Raw genomic sequence first — 20,388 nt, 5'->3', positions numbered from 1 at the left:
TTTTATCTTAAGTTATTTTATTTCATTTTAGTTTATTTTATTTTACTAAGTTTTACTTCAGATTTTCAGGTCGATTGAAAGAAAAACTAGAAGTTCAAAAAAAGTCTTCCTGGAAGTTTATTCACAACTTCTCTGTTCGATGAATCATATGTGACTCATAATATTGTATTGGAATGAGTTCATGATTCACAGGTGACTCATTTCCTTATACGACGTAAAGACGCTTTCTTGTTACGAACGTGTTTTTATATATGTTTGTGAATTCTGTATGAGCGTAAATCAAAAGACCCGAACTTTAGGGAAGGGAAAAAAAGTTTCGAAAAAATGTTCCCCCTTTTTTTTCTAATACCCTTTTCTCATTTTTTTCAATTATTGATTATACTTCGAACTTCACTCAAACAAAGGGGCGTACTTATACACGCTTTTGACATTTACGTATCAATTTACTGTTATTTTGATTCGTAAACTTAAGTTATGGTTTTTTTTTCTATATGTTCACCTGGGACTGTTGTTGTTGTTGTTGTAGCGATTAGGTTACTCCCCGAAGGCTTTGGGGAGTGTTATCGATGTGATGGTCCTTTGTCGGATACAGATCCCATACGCTCCGGTAACAGCACCATTAAGGTGCTGGCCCGACCATCTCGGGAACGATTTATATGACCACATTGAACCTTCAGGCCATCCCTCCCTCCCCACCCCCAAGTTCCATGAGGAGCTTGGGGTCGCCAGAGCCTCGTCTGTTAGTGAAACGGGATTCGCCGCTCGAAGGTGAGGTTGACAATTGGGTTGGAGAAGCTATATATTGCGCTACACAACCCCTTGAATCCCTTCACCTGGGACTCATTGAACGTGGTAACAAGATTGGTTTTGCTACGTTCCTGAGTCACATTTGAATCACCCAGAATTGAATAGCTAAAATAAGGTAAATATATGCCAAATCATTTATAAAAATAGTATTCTATAATATGTATTCCTATTATTCAATTAAGCAATACAAAAATTAATGGGCGTACGACATTCTCAAAGCGCTTTGTCTAAAGCAGCGCATTCCTAATGCTAGTGAAATGAATTCAATGTATTTTTAAATGGTTATGCTTATGGCCATATGAAAATATAAATGTATGTGTGTTAATTACTTTAATCTAGTTAGTATAGTACTTTTTATAATTTTAAATACTAAATCTTCTTTTAAGTGGTTTCCAAATTATCCTACGATCAAATTCGGTTTTTGACTCTCTCAATTTAGCAGATTATAGTGGTCCGTAGTACGGAACGAACTCACCCATTGTTTTAAACGGTGTGGTTATTGTATGTGGCGTTGCAACAGGCTTATAGCTGGCGGCCCGGCTGTTGTTGTTGTTGGCGTTGTATCATATACTACTGCGTATGGAGTTTGTGGTGGTTTTGGTGTACCTTCATACATACACGAATGCGCTTTAGGGTATTTCCCAATTTTGTTCGCTTAATCCCTAATTGTCAAATCCTGGACTCTGCAATTGTCCGTCTTCAATTTGTGACATCAAGTGGTATCGTGAAGACAATAAGAAAGGAAAATCACCATACAGTCAGCACAGACAACGTCACAATAATATGTGGCCGTTGTATGTTGCCATAACGAAAAGGTGAAATTGCGGCTAGTAGTAAAGCAGTCAGACTGGCAAATGTAAGTAAATTAACCACTTTGAAATGCAGGTAAGATTTTGTGTACGATGAACAAATGTTGGTTATTAGTGGAGGACCATTCACACTGCCTTTGATGTCTTTTGATTCTATGGTGCCTTTAACTCGTTTCACCTGTAACTGCGGAGCTGACTGTCGCTGCACTTCCTCCAGACGCGTCAACGATTGCGATTTTAATGATATCAAATGTGGCTTGCAGAAAATTAATTTAGTTTTATGTTCGAAAAGCAGTATAAGATTGTTTTCATGTGCACAATGCTTATCGGCTTTAAAATTCAATTTAAAGTACGCTTAGCCCTTAACTGGAAAATTTAAGAGAACAAATCACCACAGTTAACCAACTCAGCTCAAATTTTTCCGGAAACTCGTGGCAATTTTCGCTAGTGATCGCCGTTCTGTTTTTTTTCTTGCTTTCGATACTTTTGGTATCGCAACTTTCGCCCCATCACTAGGTGTGTTCGCGCGAATACGCTCCCAAGTGAATCGTAGCCGTAGACCGTAGCAGCAGACCGTAACAAAGTTGTTTAAAGTATTCAATACTTGTAGATCATTCAACCTTAAAATTATTCCAAATAAATATAATTTTTTAGGACCGGAAGTAACATTCCTAGGACACAAATGCTCAGCTGAAGGTCTGTCACCAGACTAAATCTAAAATAGACGCAATTCGTAACTATACCAAGCCAACAGACAAAGACGCTGTAAGAAGGTTTGTAGATTTTGCTAACTACTACAGACGCTTTATTCCAAACTTTGCATCTCTGGCAGCACCTCTGAATAGACTGAATAGAAAAAGAGTAGAATTTAACTGGGACGAAGCATGTGATAAAGCTTTTGATGCACTAAGAGCATCCCTAATGTCACCAAAGACATTACAATACCCAGATTTTTCCAAACAGTTTTCCATTACAGTAGACGCTTCTAAGACGGGATGTGGAGCAATACTCAGCCAAGAACATCAAGACAGCGATTTACCTATATGTTATGCGTCAAAATCTTTTAACGATGCAGAACGAAAGAAATCCATCATTGAGTTGGAACTATTAGCCATTTATTTTGCCATTAAACAATTCAGACCATACGTTTATGGAAATCACTTTATTGTAAAATCAGATCACAGGCCTTTAGTCTATTTGTTTACTATGAAAGACCCATCTTCAAAACTTTCTAGAATTAGACTTGAGTTGGCAGAATACAATTTCACAATAGAGTACATAAATGGGAAATCAAATGTAGGAGCTGATGCACTTTCTCGTATAACCATTGGCGAAATAAAAGAATCAACCAAAAATATATTTGCGGTTCAGACTAGGGCTATGAGTAAGAAAAAAGATAAACGTGACTCTATCGAAAATAAAATCTAAGCAAATTTAAATACAAATTTATCATACCTTAAAAATCACGCTTAATTTAAGTAAAAGCAAATATAAATACAAATATTTCATCCGTAAAAACAATACTTAATATAAGTAAAAGAAACGAAAAGAAAATGTACATATAAGTTAATACACAAAACCTATTAAAATGAATTGGAATTGCAAACAAACAAAATCTTTTACAAGTTATTAATATTCATATATGTAAATAGGTAGGCTTACGATAAATGAATAAATAAGCATAATAAATGTAAATTTAAGTAAATTAACTAAGCTAACTTACAAAAAAAAAAAAAAAACACAAACAAAAATATATAAACTAATAATATTCATATACGTAAATATGTCGGTTAAAATACAAATAAATGTAATTAGTTAAATTAGCCAAGTTAGCCTAGGTATATCTGTCGCAAAAGTTCAAAATTTTTGTCATTTTTTTTCTTTCGGGATGAATGTAAAATCCACCCAAAAAAAGTTGAAGCCGACAAACCTGATCAACTTGTCGACTTCAACCTTTTTTTTCGAAAAGGGGAATGGTGTAACAGCAGCCTTATGATCTGTTGTTGTTGTTGTAGCAATGCTCGCCCCACCTAATAGCCGCGACCGATCACAAATTGTCATCAATATCCTCTAACGGAAGTCAAAGGAAACTTGCCGTTTCAACGGGGATGGACCATAAGGAAAGGGGTGTTAGAGGCGTTGGTTCCACATTACAATTAAAAAGATGGTTGGTGTCATGTGGGGACACATTGCAAGCGGGGCATACATTTTGTATGTCGGGGTTGATTCTGGATAGGTAAGAGTTTAACCTGTTACAGTATCCAGAACGAAGTTGAGCAAGAGTGACACGCGTTTCCCTGGGGAGTATGCGTTCCTCTTCCGCGAGTTTTGGATATTTTTCTTTCAAGTACTGGATTCACCGGGCAATTGCCGACATAAAGGTCCGACGCCTGTCTATGGAGTTCACCAAGGACCTGCTTGTGTTTTTTCGCTTCATACGGCTGGGTTCTCAGGTGCCGTATTTCCTCAAAATGCTTACGGAGATGACTCCTTAGGCCCCTAGGCGGTGCTGGTTCGTCAATCAGATGTCTGTTGGGATGCCCAGGTTTCTGGGTATTCAACAGAAACTGTTTGGTTAGCATCTCATTTCTCTCCCTGATGGGGAGTATTCTCGCCTCATTATGCAGATGGTGTTATGTGGACATAAGAAGACAGCCCGTGGCGATTCTGAGAGCAGTATTTTGGCAGGCCTGTAGTTTCTTCCAGTGGGTAGTTTTTAGGCTTGGCGACCATATGGGTGACGCGTAGCACGTAATCGGCTGGCTAATTGCTTTGTATGTGGTCATGAGCGTTTCTTTATCTTTTCCCCAGGTACTGCCAGCAAGGGATTTGAGGATTTTATTACGGCTCTGAATTCTCGGAACAATTGCGGTTGCGTGCGCACCAAAATGTAGATCCTGATCAAACGTCACACCCAAGATTTTGGGGTGTAGGACAGTCGGTAGCGTAGTGCCATCGACGTGGATGTTCAATATTGTCGACATTTGGGGCGTCCATGTTGTAAATAAGGTCGCGGAAGATTTAGTCGGTGACAATGCCAGGTTTCGCGAGGCGAATAAAGTGGAGAGATCAGGGAGATAGCCGTTTATTTTATTGCATAGCTCATCGATCTCTGGGCCTGGGCCTGTGGCCATTATTGTGCAGTCATCGGCGTAGGAAACGATTGTGACTCCTTCCGGTGGTGAAGGTAGCTTAGATATGTAGAAATTAAACACAAGTGGGGATAGGACACCACCCTGTGGCACCCCCTGTTTAATTCTCCTTGGTTTTGATGTTTCGTTTCTGAATTGCACCGATGCCTGCCGACCACCCAGATAATTTGTGGTCCACCTTTTAAGACATGGGGGAAGGGTAGACCCTTCCAGGTCTTGCAGTAACGAGCCATGGTTGACCGTATCAAAGGCTTTTGATAGGCCTAGCGCTACGAGTACTGTTCTATGGTGGTGGTATTGATTCAAACCGCAATTTATCTGGGTGCTAATGACATTTAGCGCGGAGGTAGTGCTATGGAGTTTTCTGAAGCCATGCTGATGAGGGGCTAGCTGCAAATGTGCTTGGAAATAAGGGAGCAAAATGGCTTCAAGCGTCTTTGCCACTGGCGATAGGAGAGATATCGGACGATATGACTCACCTATGTTAGCTGGTTTCCCAGGCTTTAGTAGCGGGACCACCTTGGTCATTTTCCATTTCTCGGGTATGACAAAGGTGGAAAGAGACATGTTGAAGACATGCGCTAAATATTTGAAACCCTCTTTCCCTAGGTTTTTAAGCATCGGCATGGCTATGCCGTCTGGGCCCACTGCTTTGGATGGTTTAGCGCGACCAATGGCGTCCTCAACCTCTCTAGCGGTGATGGTGACTGGTGACGCGCTGAATTTGTGTTTATGTGCGTGTCTATTGGCTCTCCGTCTATCTTTGTCAACCGTAGGATGCATTATATATTGTCGGCAGAAAGCGCTCGCGCATTTTTTCGCATCCGACAGCACCTTATCGCCAAATGCGATGGAAACTTTGTCTTTGTGCTTAGTCGGATTCGATAGGGACTTTACGGTGGACCAAAGTTTACCTACACCGGTAGAGAGGTTACAACTTCTTAGGTGCTCTTCCCATTTCGCCCGCTTGTGTTTGTCCACAAGCAATCTGAGGCGTTGGTTTATATCCCTTATTTGGGGGTCGCCTGGATCAAGCTGTCTTATAAGGTCGCGTTCCCTCGCTAAGCTCGCGGCCTCCGCCGGGAAGTGGGCCGGATTTCGGGAATTCTCCCGACGGGAATGAAATGTGCCGAGGCGGATTCAATGACCTTACGGAAGGCACGCTCCCCTTGGCGGGCATCAGTCGGGATAGGGAGGGCAGCAAAGCTGCTGTCTGTTACAGATTTATATTCTTCCCACTTTCCTTTTTTGAAGTTTATGAAAGTGCGTTTTTCGGTGACGATGAAGTCGGCGGTACGCTCGAACGAAATAAGTATGGGCAGGTGGTCGGATGCCAATGTTACCATCGGCTGCCAGTTGACGCAGTTTACGAGCTCTGCGCTCACGATTGAGATATCTGGCGAGCTATGACAGCTTCCTACCATACGTGTGGGGGCGTCTCCGTTTATTGTGCAGAACGTCGTTTCTTCTATTTGATCCGCCAACATCTCACCCCTACTGTCCGCCCGCATGTTTGAATGCCATAGGTCGTGATGGGCATTGAAATCGCCTAAGATAATGCGATTGTTGCCAGTGAGTAAGGCCTCGATATTAGGGCGGTATCCACTGGGGCAACAGGTGACAGGAGGGATGTAGATATTGATGATTTCTAGATTTGCATCGCCTGACCGAACAGATAGGCCTTGACGTTCTAAGACATTGTCCCTGCGGTCGATGCCAGGATCAAATATATAATATTGCACAGAGTGGTGTATAATAAACGCGAGGCCGCCTCCATTTCCGCTCTCGCGGACTTTCCTGTGGACATTATACCCAGAGCAGGTCTGCAATGCAGATCTTGCTGTGAGTTTAGTCTCTTGAATCGCAGCAATGCGGATGTTGTGCCGCTTCATGAAATCGATTATCTCCGTAATCTTGCCAGTTAGTCCATTACAGTTTAACTGCAGAATTCTGAAGTGCATGAGGGGTGACGCCGCCACTCTAGGGGTAAGTGACGGGTGACTACGCCTAGGTTGTGGAAGGCCAGGACGCAATTGCTGTTGTGGCCTTGGGACTGGGCGCCCTTGGGCAAGCATTGGGGTACCCGGATGATTTGGGTTTGCGACCTGGCAACATGGCGCGATGAAACCCGTCGAGGGATTGCCGTCGCGGAGACCAGAACATCTAGGAAAGTGGCACCACCCAAGGCAGGAGCTGCATTGAGCGGATGTCGCAAACCTATATATTCTGTGCTGGCAGACGGTGCAAACGGAGGTAGGGATTAAGAGTCTGTTTCCCTGAACTGCATGATTGCTGCCAGAAAAGAGGGGGGGAGAAGAAGACGGGGGCAGGGGCTGATGCTCAGCATTGCTACCAGCTCTACTACGAAGGTAGTAGTTATGAGTGGTATCAGCTGTTTGAGTTGTTGGCGCCGTGGGGCGCGAGCAGCAGCGGGTACTTTTTGTGGCTTGCTGAGCAGCTAGGCTGCTGGAAGGTAGTGGGGGGCGCTTAAGCGTAGACTACGGGACGCCCTTGGGCGTGAGCAGCAAGGAGCCACAAAAGATTTATAAAAGTTATGTGGACGTCAGGTTTTGGGATCAAGCCCAGAACAACCTGTCCGATGCAACCATCCCTTGCACGAGACACACTGAACAGAGTATGACCGTCCTAAAAAGATTCTTTTCTGGCAAATGCAGCAAAATCATTTCTCAGGACCGGGGTCAGGAGACGGACCCGGATTGGGTTCGATACCTTCCCGGAGTAAGAGAATATGTAGCAGTCCTGCTGCAAGGAGCTGCTGGGAGGATGACAATTTGTGGGAGGGACGAAACAAATTAAATGGGGTCACACTGAAATGACAGTCCTTGGTCGGGAAAAATCCCGAGTCGCTCCGGTACATAGAACCGACTGCCTTGGGAAGCGAGCCTTATGATCTCATCCTATTTCCCACTTGGTGCAACCCTGTTGTCTCTTGTGAATGGACCATGGAATGGACAACAGGTGTTGAAACACGTTGGAAACGGGGAGGTCGGCTCGTAAAGAAAGGCGGCCATCATTATTATAATTTGGGACGAGGAAGAAAAGACGTGAACTAAGTGCGCATACTAAAACTATTTTAATTTAATTGTGCAAACATAAAAGACAACACAAAAACTAAAATAAAACTAAGTAAAGCGCTAAAGTACTAAAAACATTTATTATACTACGAACTAAAACCAACATAAATAAAGAAACAAAAACTTAACTAAAATACGTGTTTGGTGATTGAGAAGTGCGTGCTTGTATTAGAGTGCTCACAAGAACAATTTTTTTTTGGAGAAGTTCCGAAATGGAACTTCACACTCCATTTCGCTACAAAACTTCCGCCTCTTCGACGACCTTAGCAGTTTCTTATAATCCCCTATCATCATCTTGAATGCATCCCATTTTTCAACCTCCCTGGAGGCTTTAGCAAGATTGAATGCTTTCCGACATGCCTTACGTCGATTATATATGTCCCTGTTCCACCATGGTGGTTTGGTCTTACCCCTAGATTTCTTCCTAGGACAGGCCTTATCAAGAGCCTCCCCGCATGCCTCCGTGAAGAGTGAACCATATTATCCAGCTCTGCAGAGTTCTAGGGTATATGAATATTGAATCCTGAGAGCCTCTTTTGAAGCTCCTCACTGTAGATAAGCCAGTTGACGTTTTTAAGGTTTATATGCGAGACAGTTTTGAGTTTTTTATGTAACTATCATAAAAAAATTACTTTTTTACATTCATTCTCAAAGAAATGTTTATCACGAGTAAGACAAGCCATGGTTTATCAAAATCGGTTCATAAATGTTTAAGTTACGGTGCTTATTGTAATCAAGAAAATTGAACTCCCGCCTTGAAGTCGATGTCGTCTCGTGCAGTTTTAGCACAATTACATTAGTCGTTGACGAGCAACATCGCGTAAAATTATAGACGAATAAAGCCGTTAAAGAAGCTTTTAACAATTCCTTCGACCGCGCGTATGATAAAAGTGTTTTGCTATGAACCAGAATACGTGCTCCAGTGCACTCAAAAAATGGAAAACTGAAAAATGCAGCAAGCGACCTTTACCATTTTCCACCCCAATGGTTCGGCATGGTAAAATTTTCCATAAGGAATAAGATGGCTATTTCTGCCAAACAAACACCATTGGTCGCCACTATAAAGGTAGTAACCGTATCTCACCCAATAAACGAAGAAAAATCGAATATTTTTGTTGCAAATCTGAAATCGAAACATGCGTTGGAATCTGAAGAGTAAAATTCTTACGGTTCACAAATTGACAAGGAATTTCTTCCAACTGGGGTTCTAAGAACGAAACACCATGTAGTCTCAAAATCAGATTTTCGTGACCTTGTGCGTGATTTAGAATTGTCCTGGATGCAGACAGAAATTTTGGTGTGTTTGTTGGTCCGGAAATACGTAAAATTTTTTCTGACAAAGAATTTTTCGAAAAATTTAACTCAATCGAGCAAAGAGCGTAGAAGAGCTTTATTTCTTTGTGTGAAAACTTTTTTGGAAACAACAGGAATGATCAGGTATGTTGAAGTAGTAAATGAGACTTATGAAGAAATAGGGTGCAGAATGTCAATCAAAATCCATTTATTACATACCCATTTGGATTTCTTCCCCGAAAACCTTGGAAAACTCAGTGATGAACAAGGAGAACGATTTCACCAGGAAATATCAGCGATTCAAACACGTTTTGTTGGCAAGAATCAGATCAGAATGCTGGCTACCTACTGGTTGCTCAAACGCGAAACTGATGATGCAGTCTATAACCGTAGGAGATCAAGCAAACATTTTTAAAAAGTCACAACATTCAAAATTTGGCTTTAATAAGAACTTGAAATATAACAATAGTATCCTTTTTCTTAACTACTCCCAACATGGTTTAAGATATCACGAAAAACTATTTCAAATAAATTATTATGATGAATTATTTACAAAATAAACAATACAAAGACACTCTCGAACAATAATTATGATAAATGCCGTAGTGATTCCATACTGAAATCATATCCACGATCCTGAAGTGGCACGACATCGACTTCATGGTAGGAGTTTAATTTTCTTGTTTACAATAAACGTCGGAAAAACGGAAAACGTTGAGTCCTTCATAAGATATTAACGAAAAACCGAAAACCAGGTCCCTCTGAAACGGGGGGGGCGATTCATAGTATTTTTGTGCAGAACACTTTTCTTCTTTGGCGGCCTTCCGCGCAAAACCCCGTTGCACACACAATTGTTTCCTGTGTACAACAATATTACAAAAACCACATGAAAATTGCCAACTTTAACTGCAAATATCTCATTTCTTTTCCGCCTTCAGATTATTGCGTCGTTTGACTCCTCTCCCGAAACGAGTATTAGCAGTCGACCCCTTTTCTAACTTTTACCCTTTTACAAATGAAGGCGAGTCATATCGAGCGATACCACTCCTTTACTCCCTAACCCGCTTGTTGTTGTATTAGCGATAAAGACACTCCCCGAAGGTTTTGGGTAGTGTTATCGATGTTGATGGTCCTTTGCCGGATATAGATCCTTTTAGTTCCGTTAACAAAGCACCTTTTAGATGCTAGCTCGCCCATCTCTGGAACGACTAATATGACCACATTAAACCTTCTAGGCCATATCGCCACCACCCCCTAGTTCTCATCTTGGGGTCGCCAGAGCCTCGCCTGCTAAATATGTGTATGATACATTCATATTTGTAACAGGATTCCTCTCACGTAGGTGAGGTTGACAATTGGGTAGCGGAAGCTTTGAAGCTGTAAAGCTTTGTATTGCGCTTATCAACTCCTTGAGACTCCGCGCTTAATTGAGCTGGGTGTCCACTTCCAACGTCTCCGCTTCGTCATTTGACGCTCCTTCCAGGCTCAAGAGGCTTTTTTTTACCTCGCCAGCTTTCAGCATAGAGAACCATTTTTTCTAATGAAGAAAACTTGAACTTGAACCCAGAATCTTCGGTGTGGTAAGCGGACCACGCTACCACCATACCACGGCTGCCGCCCATAAGGATAGGGAAATACCTCTCCGAGCCTCTCCAAACCAAGCGACGTTTTAAACAGGGCACTTCCTATTCTAGTAGCAGGTCTAAAACATTGTTAATTGAAAAAAAAAAAAACTCCGAACATCATTCCTTCATTCTACTGCCTTCCTCTATTCGCAGCCTAACCTCAATTTAAGCGGCCAAACAAAACAGAGTTTTAAATCACAATGGTACAATCAATTGAATCGTTTAATATTAAAAAGGTATGTGCAGCACACACAAAAAACGGCTACAAAATGAGGCGATTTCAAAGAAAACGCAAAATTTCATGGCCTATAAAAGCGTTTAGAGTAAGTGTGACTATGTGGATTTTCAACAGAAAGTAGGTGTTGATAAAAACTATATACATTGCAACCTAAATATAATTTTTTCCCAAAGTGAACATGTGCGATTCAATTATAAGGGCGAGTCGAGAAAAGATTCATAAAATCCATCTCAAGTTCCGAAATTTACAATTTAAGTTGGGCATTTGCATTTAATGCTCAGATTTTAAAAATTGGGTTCCGTATACCTCTGAAAAGTCGAGTTTTTTTCTGCTTTTTGTGGTTGTTTCATTGGTCCGGATGTTTTCATTGGAAAAAATTTTTAAACCAATAATTTTTTACATGCAAAATTATTTACTTGGCTGAGGATCTTTGCGACGGGATAATGGCTATTATATTTCTTACTGTTTTCGCTATTTGTCATTTCGTTTTTTGTTGGATTTATTACAATTCTGTTTTTGCAGTTTCTGATTGTGTTGCTTTTTTGCCAAGCGTTAAAAAAATATTCGTCGGGAAATTATTTACAATGACAACTTCCGGTTTGGGGTAACTCTGTAGGAACAATTCATTTTCCTCCGCGAAAGCTAAAACCATAAATCCGAAAGCGGAAATTAGAAATTGTATTTCTTTCAAATAAAACGAAAAAAAGGCCCGGATCACTCGGAAAGGGAGGTTGGGATCCAAAGTATCTGTTCTTCCTGTAATTGATGACGCTGTACTACTATGGCAATAGTCGGCGCTCAAACTGCCCCGAAGTACTGAGCCTCGTTGCAGTTTTTAACGCTATGTTCTTTGCTACCAGGTCTATACGTGGAATGTGCAGAACGGCAAACAGTTCAGTCGTCGGGGTTGTTTTCAGGGCTCCCGCCATGCTAAGCAAAAGCTGCGTACCCCCTCTACTTTTTTAAGTTAGGTTCTTTTTCGTGTAGCTGTCCACCAAACAAGCATTCCAAAGTATAGGATAGGGTCTACAATCGCTGTAAATACCCAATGGGAGAGAGAGGGAGATAAACCCTACGTCCACCCCAGCATTATTTTACATGCATAAAGCACCGTCGAAGCCTTCTTCGCTCTCCTCCATGTTAAGCAATTTATTGTCTAGGATGATCCCTAGATATTTTGTGCAAGGTTTCTCCTGCAGGGTCACCCCTCCTAACTTAGCCCATATCCATCTTCTCTGCGTTGGCTGTCAACCCGTCATTAGATGCGCAATTATGAATATTCCAATTTTACTAGGAAATAAATACAAGAAAGCTCCTGGATATTTTGTTATAATGTGATATTAAAATTTCCATGGAAAGCAAAACATGTTCTAACTTTTAAAAGTAGAGGAGAGGAATGAAAAGGAAACGAAAGGGAGGAAAATTAAGAAAGCAAAGAGAATAGAAGAAAGGAGAGGAGCAGAGAAGAGATGAGAATAGAAAAGAAAAAATGAAAAGAAAAGGAAGAAAGGAAAGGAAATTTTACGCACTTTTACAAGGCGTCATGTTCAAAACACGATTGAAAATAAATAATACGTCCAGAAACTAATATTTTCTTTGCTTTGCAAAAACTTTTATCAACAATATTTTTTTAAGAAAATAATTTTAATTCGAATAACAAAAGGCTCAATTTGACTTATAAACTATTGTAACGAATTTAGGGAAATTCCGCTTATTTGAAACCTTCTGCTAACGTTCGAATCGCTGAACTGTCGGAATAAATAACTGCAATATTCTGTTTGTAAAATGGTCTTTATTAGACTAGTTTAGGAGCAGTACAATTATACTGCACTTCGCAATTAATAGCGTGTTTAAATCAAACTGATTAGTTATTACTCAGCTTGCGCTGCTTTTATAATCTCGGTTTTCTCGTTCATCCATTCCTCCTAAGGTCTAGTGATTTCGCGAAAATCTGTTCCAGAACAATTGTATCTCCTGCTTGGTTAACAGCTATATACATGTATATATGTAGTCCATGCCTCTCGCATAGCCATATACGTATGTGTAACTACTTCGGCTGATGACCACATGTATGTGGGTGAAATATCTCTTCGTTGCCTTGTATGTATGTGTGTAAATGATGATTAATGTATTCGTGTACACAAATGCGTCTTGCTTAATGTTTTTGTTGTTGCGTGATTATTTACCAACAGCCTAGTGATGTCAACATCCGCCTCACTATTTTAAACTGAGTTTAAACCACACAACTTATTTGAATACACAAAGCGATTTTTCATCACTCACTGCTGTAATTCATATTTTTAACAATTCACAATATAGCTGTCAAAACAGTTTTTTGCTCTTGAAAAATTGTGTTTTTGCTGAGAGAGAGTTTTAATCATTGTGAATTCATACAAGTGGCGAATGTTTGACAAAAACGTTCACAATAGTAAACAGCCTCGATCACCTGTTAAATCGCTGTTCGATTACTTAAATCATTTGCTCAATAGTGTGTTTCAAACATTTTTGTAGACGACTGTTATATTGCATTATTTACATATTTTAACATGTTTGCTTAACTGGCTGCTCACATTTAATCTATTAACTAGATTTTAGAAATTAATATTAATATGTAGTCTGATTTTCAGTATACACATTTAAAAGAAAAGCTGATTTGAAACACAAATGAGCAATTCAGGGCACTTAAATTTAATAACCGCGAGCAAAAAACAAACCTTTCTTCCATTCTCTGGCCATTCGCGACAGCCGTCCTTCCTGTCAGCTATTATTTGACAGGTAGGTATGGCAATGGAGGAATATAAAGATTCTTCACTTGTATGTATTCACAATGGTTTGAATATAAGCCGATTTTCTTTAAGACTCTTTTGGAGAACGGCAAGGTAAGTTTTTAACACAGACTTAACCTAACATGAGGGGTTAAACTCATACATTTTTGACAAATTTTTAAATTAGCTCTGAGCTAAAAAAATAACTTTCAAATGGGTCCAAAATACTAAAAAGTGTTAAGACCGTGTTTAAATTTGATCATACTCGACTTTTTAGTACTCAAATAATTGTTAGTTTAGTCACAAAATTAAATTCCTCGCTTCCTTTTAATATCAAAAAATATTTTTTGTTTGCCCAGATTACCTGTTTTTTTTTTTTTTTTGTTTTTTCAGATACAAAAACATACGGGACAAGAACGAACAATACCAATACCCATGCGATATGTGTGGCAAACATTTTAAAACAAAATCGGTTTTAAATAGACATAAACGAAGTCATAGCGGCGAAAAGCGCCATAAATGTGATATTTGTGAAATGCGGTAAGTTATTATAAAAATCCTCATCGTAATACATTTCACCTTTATTTTCTGCCTGTATGAAATAGATTTATACAAGCTCAGAACCTAAGCCATCATATGCGTACTCATACCGGTGAAAAACCATGTAAATGCAAATACTGCGACCGGTGCTTTACGACAAAAAACTTACTGAATGAGCATTTACGTGTACATCTGGGTGATAATATTCACAGATGTGAATCTTGTCCCTTAGCTTTTCGTTTGGTTTCGGAGCTACGGTTACACTCACCTACGCATAAAGACGAAGATCCAGAGACACGTGAGCGAAATATGGCGGCTTTAAGGGAAGAAGAGGATAGATTAAAAGTTAACAGGTAAAATGGCATTCATAAACTCCGTAGACTGTGATCTTATATTAAGGTTAATTTCTCCGTAAAGCGCGGAATCCAGGGCCGGTATCGTGTTATATGATCCGTGATCCAAAACAATTTTTTGCATCGCAATATCTCTTACGCTCATACTCTATAACGAACAAGAGTGTCAATTCTAATATCATTCCCACAAGAACAATGGCTTGCCCAATGCCATCAGCAGCTTCGTGCACTGTGACGTCGGCAATAACTGATGTTATCTCAGTTTTTGACCTCCCATCTGATTCTTCGGCTGACGCTAATGCTTGTGCGTCGATTGGTAAAGCTAATGCTTCCGCTACTGTTACAACTACGGCGGCAGTGACTGCGGCGCCAGTATCCGAAGCTTCTGCTTCTCCTTCGCCAATTGTTAACACTAGTATTACTAACAATGTCACTGATAATGATGAATGGGTGAAGGTGACGAATAAAAGGGCCAGAAACAATAATAAAAACGCTCCTGCTACTACTACTACTACGGCTGCAGTGACTGCGGTGTCAGCATCTGAAGCTGCTGCTTTCTCTTATATGCCTACTGTTATGCCTAATAATGTTGCTGACAATGCACAATGGGTAAAGCTGTCGCATAAACGTCAAAATAATAATAATAATATTCGCATAAGAGGAACTAATGACGCTTCCCAAGGCAGTCGGTTCTATGTACCGGAGCGACTCGGGATTTTTCCCGACCAAGGACTGTCATTTCAGTGTAACCCCATTTAATTTGTTTCGTCCCTCCCATAAATTGTCATCCTCCCAGCAGCTCCTTGCAGCAGGACTGCTCCATATTCTCTTGCTCCGGGAAGGTATCGAATCCAATCCGGGTCCGTCTCCTGACCCCGGTCCTGAGAAATGGTTTTGCTGCATCTGCCGGAAAAGAATCTTTTTAGGACGGTCATACTCTGTTCAGTGTGTCTCGTGTAAGGGATGGTTGCATCGGACAGGTTGTTCTGGGCTTGATCCCAAAACCCGACGTCCACGTAACTTTTATAAATCTTTTGTGGCTCCTTGCTGTTAACGCCCAAGGGCGCCTCGTAGTCTACGTCTAAGCGCCCCCCCCCCCCCCCCCCCATTACCTTCCAGCAGACCCGCTGCTCAGCAAGCCACAACAAGTACCCGCTGCTGCTCGCGCCTTACGGCGCCAACAACTCAAACAGCTGCTACCACTCATAACTACAATCTTCGTAGTAGAGTCGGAAGCAATGCTGAGCAACAGCCCCTGCCCCCGTCTTCTCCCCCCCTCTTTTCCGGCAGCAATCGTGTAGGTCAGGGAACCAGACTCTTAGTCCCTACCTCCGTTTGCACCGTTTGCCAGCACAGAATATATATGTTTGCGACATCCGCCCAATGCAGCTCCTGCCTTGGGTGGTGCCACTTTCCTAGATGTTCTGGTCTCCGCGACGGCAACCCCTCGACGGGTTTCATCGCGCCATGTTGCCAGGTCGCAAACCCAAATCATCCGGGTACCCCAATGCTTGCCCAAGGACGCCCAGTCCCAGGGCCACAACAGCAATTGCGTCCTGGCCTTCCTCAACCCAGGCGTAGTCACCCGTCACTTACCCCCAGAGTGGCGACGTCTCCCCTCATGCACTTCAGAATTCTGCAGTTAAACTGTAATGGACTAACTGGGAAGATTACGGAGATAGTCAATTTCATGAAGCGGCACAACATCCGCATTGCTGCGATTCAAGAGACTAAACTCACAGCACGATCTGCATTGCAGACCTGCTCTGGGTATAATGTCCACAGAAAAGATCGCGAGAGCGGAAATGGAGGCGGCCTCGCGTTTATAATACACCACTCTGTGCAGTATCACATATTTGATCCTGGCATCGACCGCAGGGACAACGTCTTAGAACGTCAAGGCCTATCTGTCCGGTCAGGCGATGCAAACCTAGAAATCATCAACATCTACATCCCCCCTGCCACCTGTTGCCCCGGTGGATACCGCCCTAATATCAGAGCCTTACTGGAAACAATCGCATTATTTTAGGCGACTTCAATGCCCATCATGATCTATGGCATTCAAATTTGCGGGCGGACAGTAGGGGCGAGATGTTGGCGGATCAAATAGAAGAAACGACGTTCTGCACAATAAACGGAGACGCCCCCACACGTATGGTAGGAAGCTGTCACAGTTCGCCAGATATCTCAATCGTGAGCGCAGAACTCGTAAACTGCGTCAACTGGCAGCCGATGGTATCATTGGCATCCGACCACCTGCCTATACTTGTTTCGCTCGAGCGTACCGCCGACTTCATCGTCACCGAAAAACGCACTTTCATAAACTTTAAAAAAGGAAAGTGGGAAGAATATAAATCCTTTACAGACAACCTCTTTGCTGCCCTCCCTATCCCGACTGATGCCCGCCAAGGGGAGCGTGCCTTCCGCAAGGTCATTGAATCCGCCTCGGCACGTTTCATTCCCGCCGGGAGAATTCCCGAAATCCGGCCCCACTTCCCGGCGGAGGCCGCAAACTTAGCGAGAGAACGTGACCTTATAAGGCAGCTTGATCCAGGCGACCCCCAAATAAGGGATATAAACCAACGCATCAGATTGCTTGTGGATGAACACAAGCGGGCGAAATGGGAGGAGCACCTAAGAGGTTGTAACCTCTCTACCGGTGTGGGTAAACTTTGGTCCACCGTAAAGTCCCTATCGAATCCGACTAAGCACAAAGACAAAGTTTCCATCGCCTTTGGCGACAAAGTGCTGTCGGATGCGAAAAAATGCGCGAGCGCTTTCTGCCGACAATATATAATGCATTCTACGGTCGACAAAGTTAGACGGAGGGCCAACAGACACGCACATAAACACAAATTCAGCGCGTCACCAATCACCATCACCGCTAAAGAGGTTGAGGACGCCATTGGTCGCGCTAAACCATCCAAAGCAGTGGGCCCAGACGGCATAGCCATGCCGATGCTTAAAAGCCTAGGGAAAGAGGGTTTCAAATATTTAGCGCAGGTCTTCAACCTGTCTCTTTCCACCTTTGTCATACCCGAGAAATGGAGAATGGCCAAGGTGGTCCCGCTACTAAAGCCTGGTAAACCAGCTAACATAGGAGAGTCGTATCGTCCGATATCTCTCCTATCGCCAGTAGCAAAGACGCTCGAAGCCATTTTGCTCCCTTATTTCCAAGCAAATTTGCAACTAGCCTCCCATCAGCATGGCTTCAGAAAACTCCATAGCACTACCTCCGCGCTAAATGCCATCAGCACCCAGATAAATTGCGGTTTAAATCAAAACCCCCACCATAGAACAGTACTCGTAGCGCTAGACCTATCAAAAGCTTTTGATACGGTCAACCATGGCTCGTTACTGCAAGACCTGGAAGGGTCTACCCTTCCCCCATGTCTTAAAAGGTGGACCGCAAATTATCTGGGTGGTCGGCAGGCATCGGTGCTATTTAGAAACGAAACATCAAAGCCAAGGAGAATTAAACAAGGGGTGCCACAGGGTGGTGTCCTATCCCCACTTTTGTTTAATTTCTACATATCTAAGCTACCTTCACCACCGGAAGGAGTCACAATCGTTTCCTACGCCGATGACTGCACAGTAATGCCACAGGCCCAGGCCCACAGATCGATGAGCTATGCAATAAAATAAACGGCTACCTCCCTGATCTCTCCAGTTTTTTCGCCTCGCGAAACCTGGCATTATCACCGACTAAATCTTCCGCGACCTTATTTACAACATGGACGTCCCAAATGTCGACCATTTTGAACATCCACGTCGATGGCTCTACGCTACCGACTGTCCTACACCCCAAAATCTTGGGTGTGACGTTTGATCAGGATCTACATTTTGGTGAGCACGCAACCGCAATTGTTCCGAGAATTCAGAGCCGTAACAAAATCCTCAAATCCCTTGCTGGCAGTACCTGGGGAAAAGATAAAGAAACGCTCATGACTACATACAAAGCAATTAGCCAGCCGATTACGTGCTACGCGTCACCCATATGGTCGCCAAGCCTAAAAATTACCCACTGGAAGAAGCTACAGGCCTGCCAAAATACTGCTCTCAGAATTGCCACGGGCTGTCTTCTTATGTCCCCAGAACACCATCTACATAATGAGGCGAGAATACTCCCCATCAGGGAAAGAAACGAGATGCTGACCAAACAGTTCCTGTTGAATACCCAGAAACCTGGGCATCCCAACAGACATCTGATTGACGAGCCAGCACCGCCTAGGGGCTTAAGGAGTCATCTCCGTAAGCATTTTGAGGAAATACGGCATCTGAGAACACAGCCGTATGAAGCGAAAAAACATAAGCAGGTCCTTGGTGAACTCCACAAACAGGCGTCGGACCTTTATGCCGGGAATTGCCCGGTGAACCCAGTACTCAAAGTAAAGTATCCAAAACTTGCGGAAGAGGAACGCATACTCCCCAGGGAAACGCGTGTCACTCTGGCTCAACTTCGTTCTGGATACTGTAACAGGTTAAACTCTTACCTATCCAGAATCAACCCCGACATACAAAATGTATGCCCCGCTTGCAATGTGTCCCCACATGACACCAACCATCTCTTTAATTGTAATGTGGAACCAACGCCTCTAACACCCCTTTCCCTATGGTCCACCCCTGTTGAAACAGCAAGTTTCCTTGGACTCCCGTTAGAGGATATTGATGACAGTTTGTGATCGGTCGCGTCTGTTAGGTGGGGCGAAGCACTGCTACAACAACAACAACAACAGGAACTAATGACAATACTGATCTGAATGTCGCTGACCGCTGCAAATGGCTCCAGTTGGCTTCTTTTTCACCATCCGTATCGGAGGATGATATAAAAAATTATGTGGCTAAACAAATTGATTTAGATAGAACTCTACTTTCATGCTCTAAACTGATAAAGAAAGACGTCTCAACTCAATCCCTGAATAGGATTAATTTTAAATTAGGAGTTCCTTAGTCCTCTTATGAAAAATTATTATGCTCGGATATCTGGCCAACAAATGTTACCGTAAAGCATTTTCAGATTTTTCTGAAAGGTCGACGAAAGCTATTACGGGCGTAGCATGTAGTACCCGATTACACATAAACAATAATACTGAGCTGAAAATTTACTTTCATAATGTATCTGGTATGAGAACCAAGTCTGAATTGGTGCACAACTTTAGTGAGCAAATGAATTACGACATCTTTGTTTTCGTTGAAACATGGTTAAACAAGAACTTTTTTGATGGTGAATTCTTCAATTGAAATTTGTTCACTGTATTTCGTAAAGATCGTGATGCTGAAAAAACTGGCTGCCTTCGAGGAGGTGGTGTTCTTATCTCTTTACTGGATCAGCTTTGTGTATGTGTTAGCGGTTCCACACCGCAAGGCTCTTTATATATTGTCGTATCGTACGTGCCACCGGGCAGCTCTTTTGAGTTATACAAGGCCCACGCAGACAACATTGCATCATTAGCCCTAAACAACGTTAAAGAGCACCATCTCTGCGTGCTTGGCGATTTTAATCTCTCTAGCATTAATTGGCCAACCAGTATTTCTAGTAAATACGGTCTCACGCCCAATAAAGTCATCTCAAATCAGGAGTTGCATTTTATCGATAATGTACTTAGTCTTAACTTAATTCAAATTAATAAGTATTTTAATACTCTAAATAGATTATTGGATCTCATATTCATAAGTGACAATTTTTGTTGTGAAGTTAGTGAGTGCTTGAA

At 42.2% G+C, this 20,388-nt stretch overlaps 1 protein-coding gene across 1 annotated transcript in view; it reads left to right on the top strand.

Moving 5' to 3' along the window:
- Nucleotides 1–20,388, top strand: part of LOC137248423 (uncharacterized) — a 396,800-nt gene that overhangs the window by 207,664 nt on the left and 168,748 nt on the right. The window contains exons 20-21 of the mRNA XM_067779361.1: nt 14,178–14,324; nt 14,390–14,677. Of these exons, the coding sequence (XP_067635462.1) occupies nt 14,178–14,324; nt 14,390–14,677 (435 nt within the window). The remainder of the gene's footprint in view (nt 1–14,177; nt 14,325–14,389; nt 14,678–20,388) is intronic.

This window comes from Eurosta solidaginis, chromosome 4, assembly GCF_040869045.1.
Source record: "Eurosta solidaginis isolate ZX-2024a chromosome 4, ASM4086904v1, whole genome shotgun sequence".
Lineage (NCBI taxonomy): Eukaryota > Metazoa > Arthropoda > Insecta > Diptera > Tephritidae > Eurosta > Eurosta solidaginis.
Note: the sequence above shows the minus strand (reverse complement) of the source record. Positions and strands in the feature narration are given on the sequence as shown.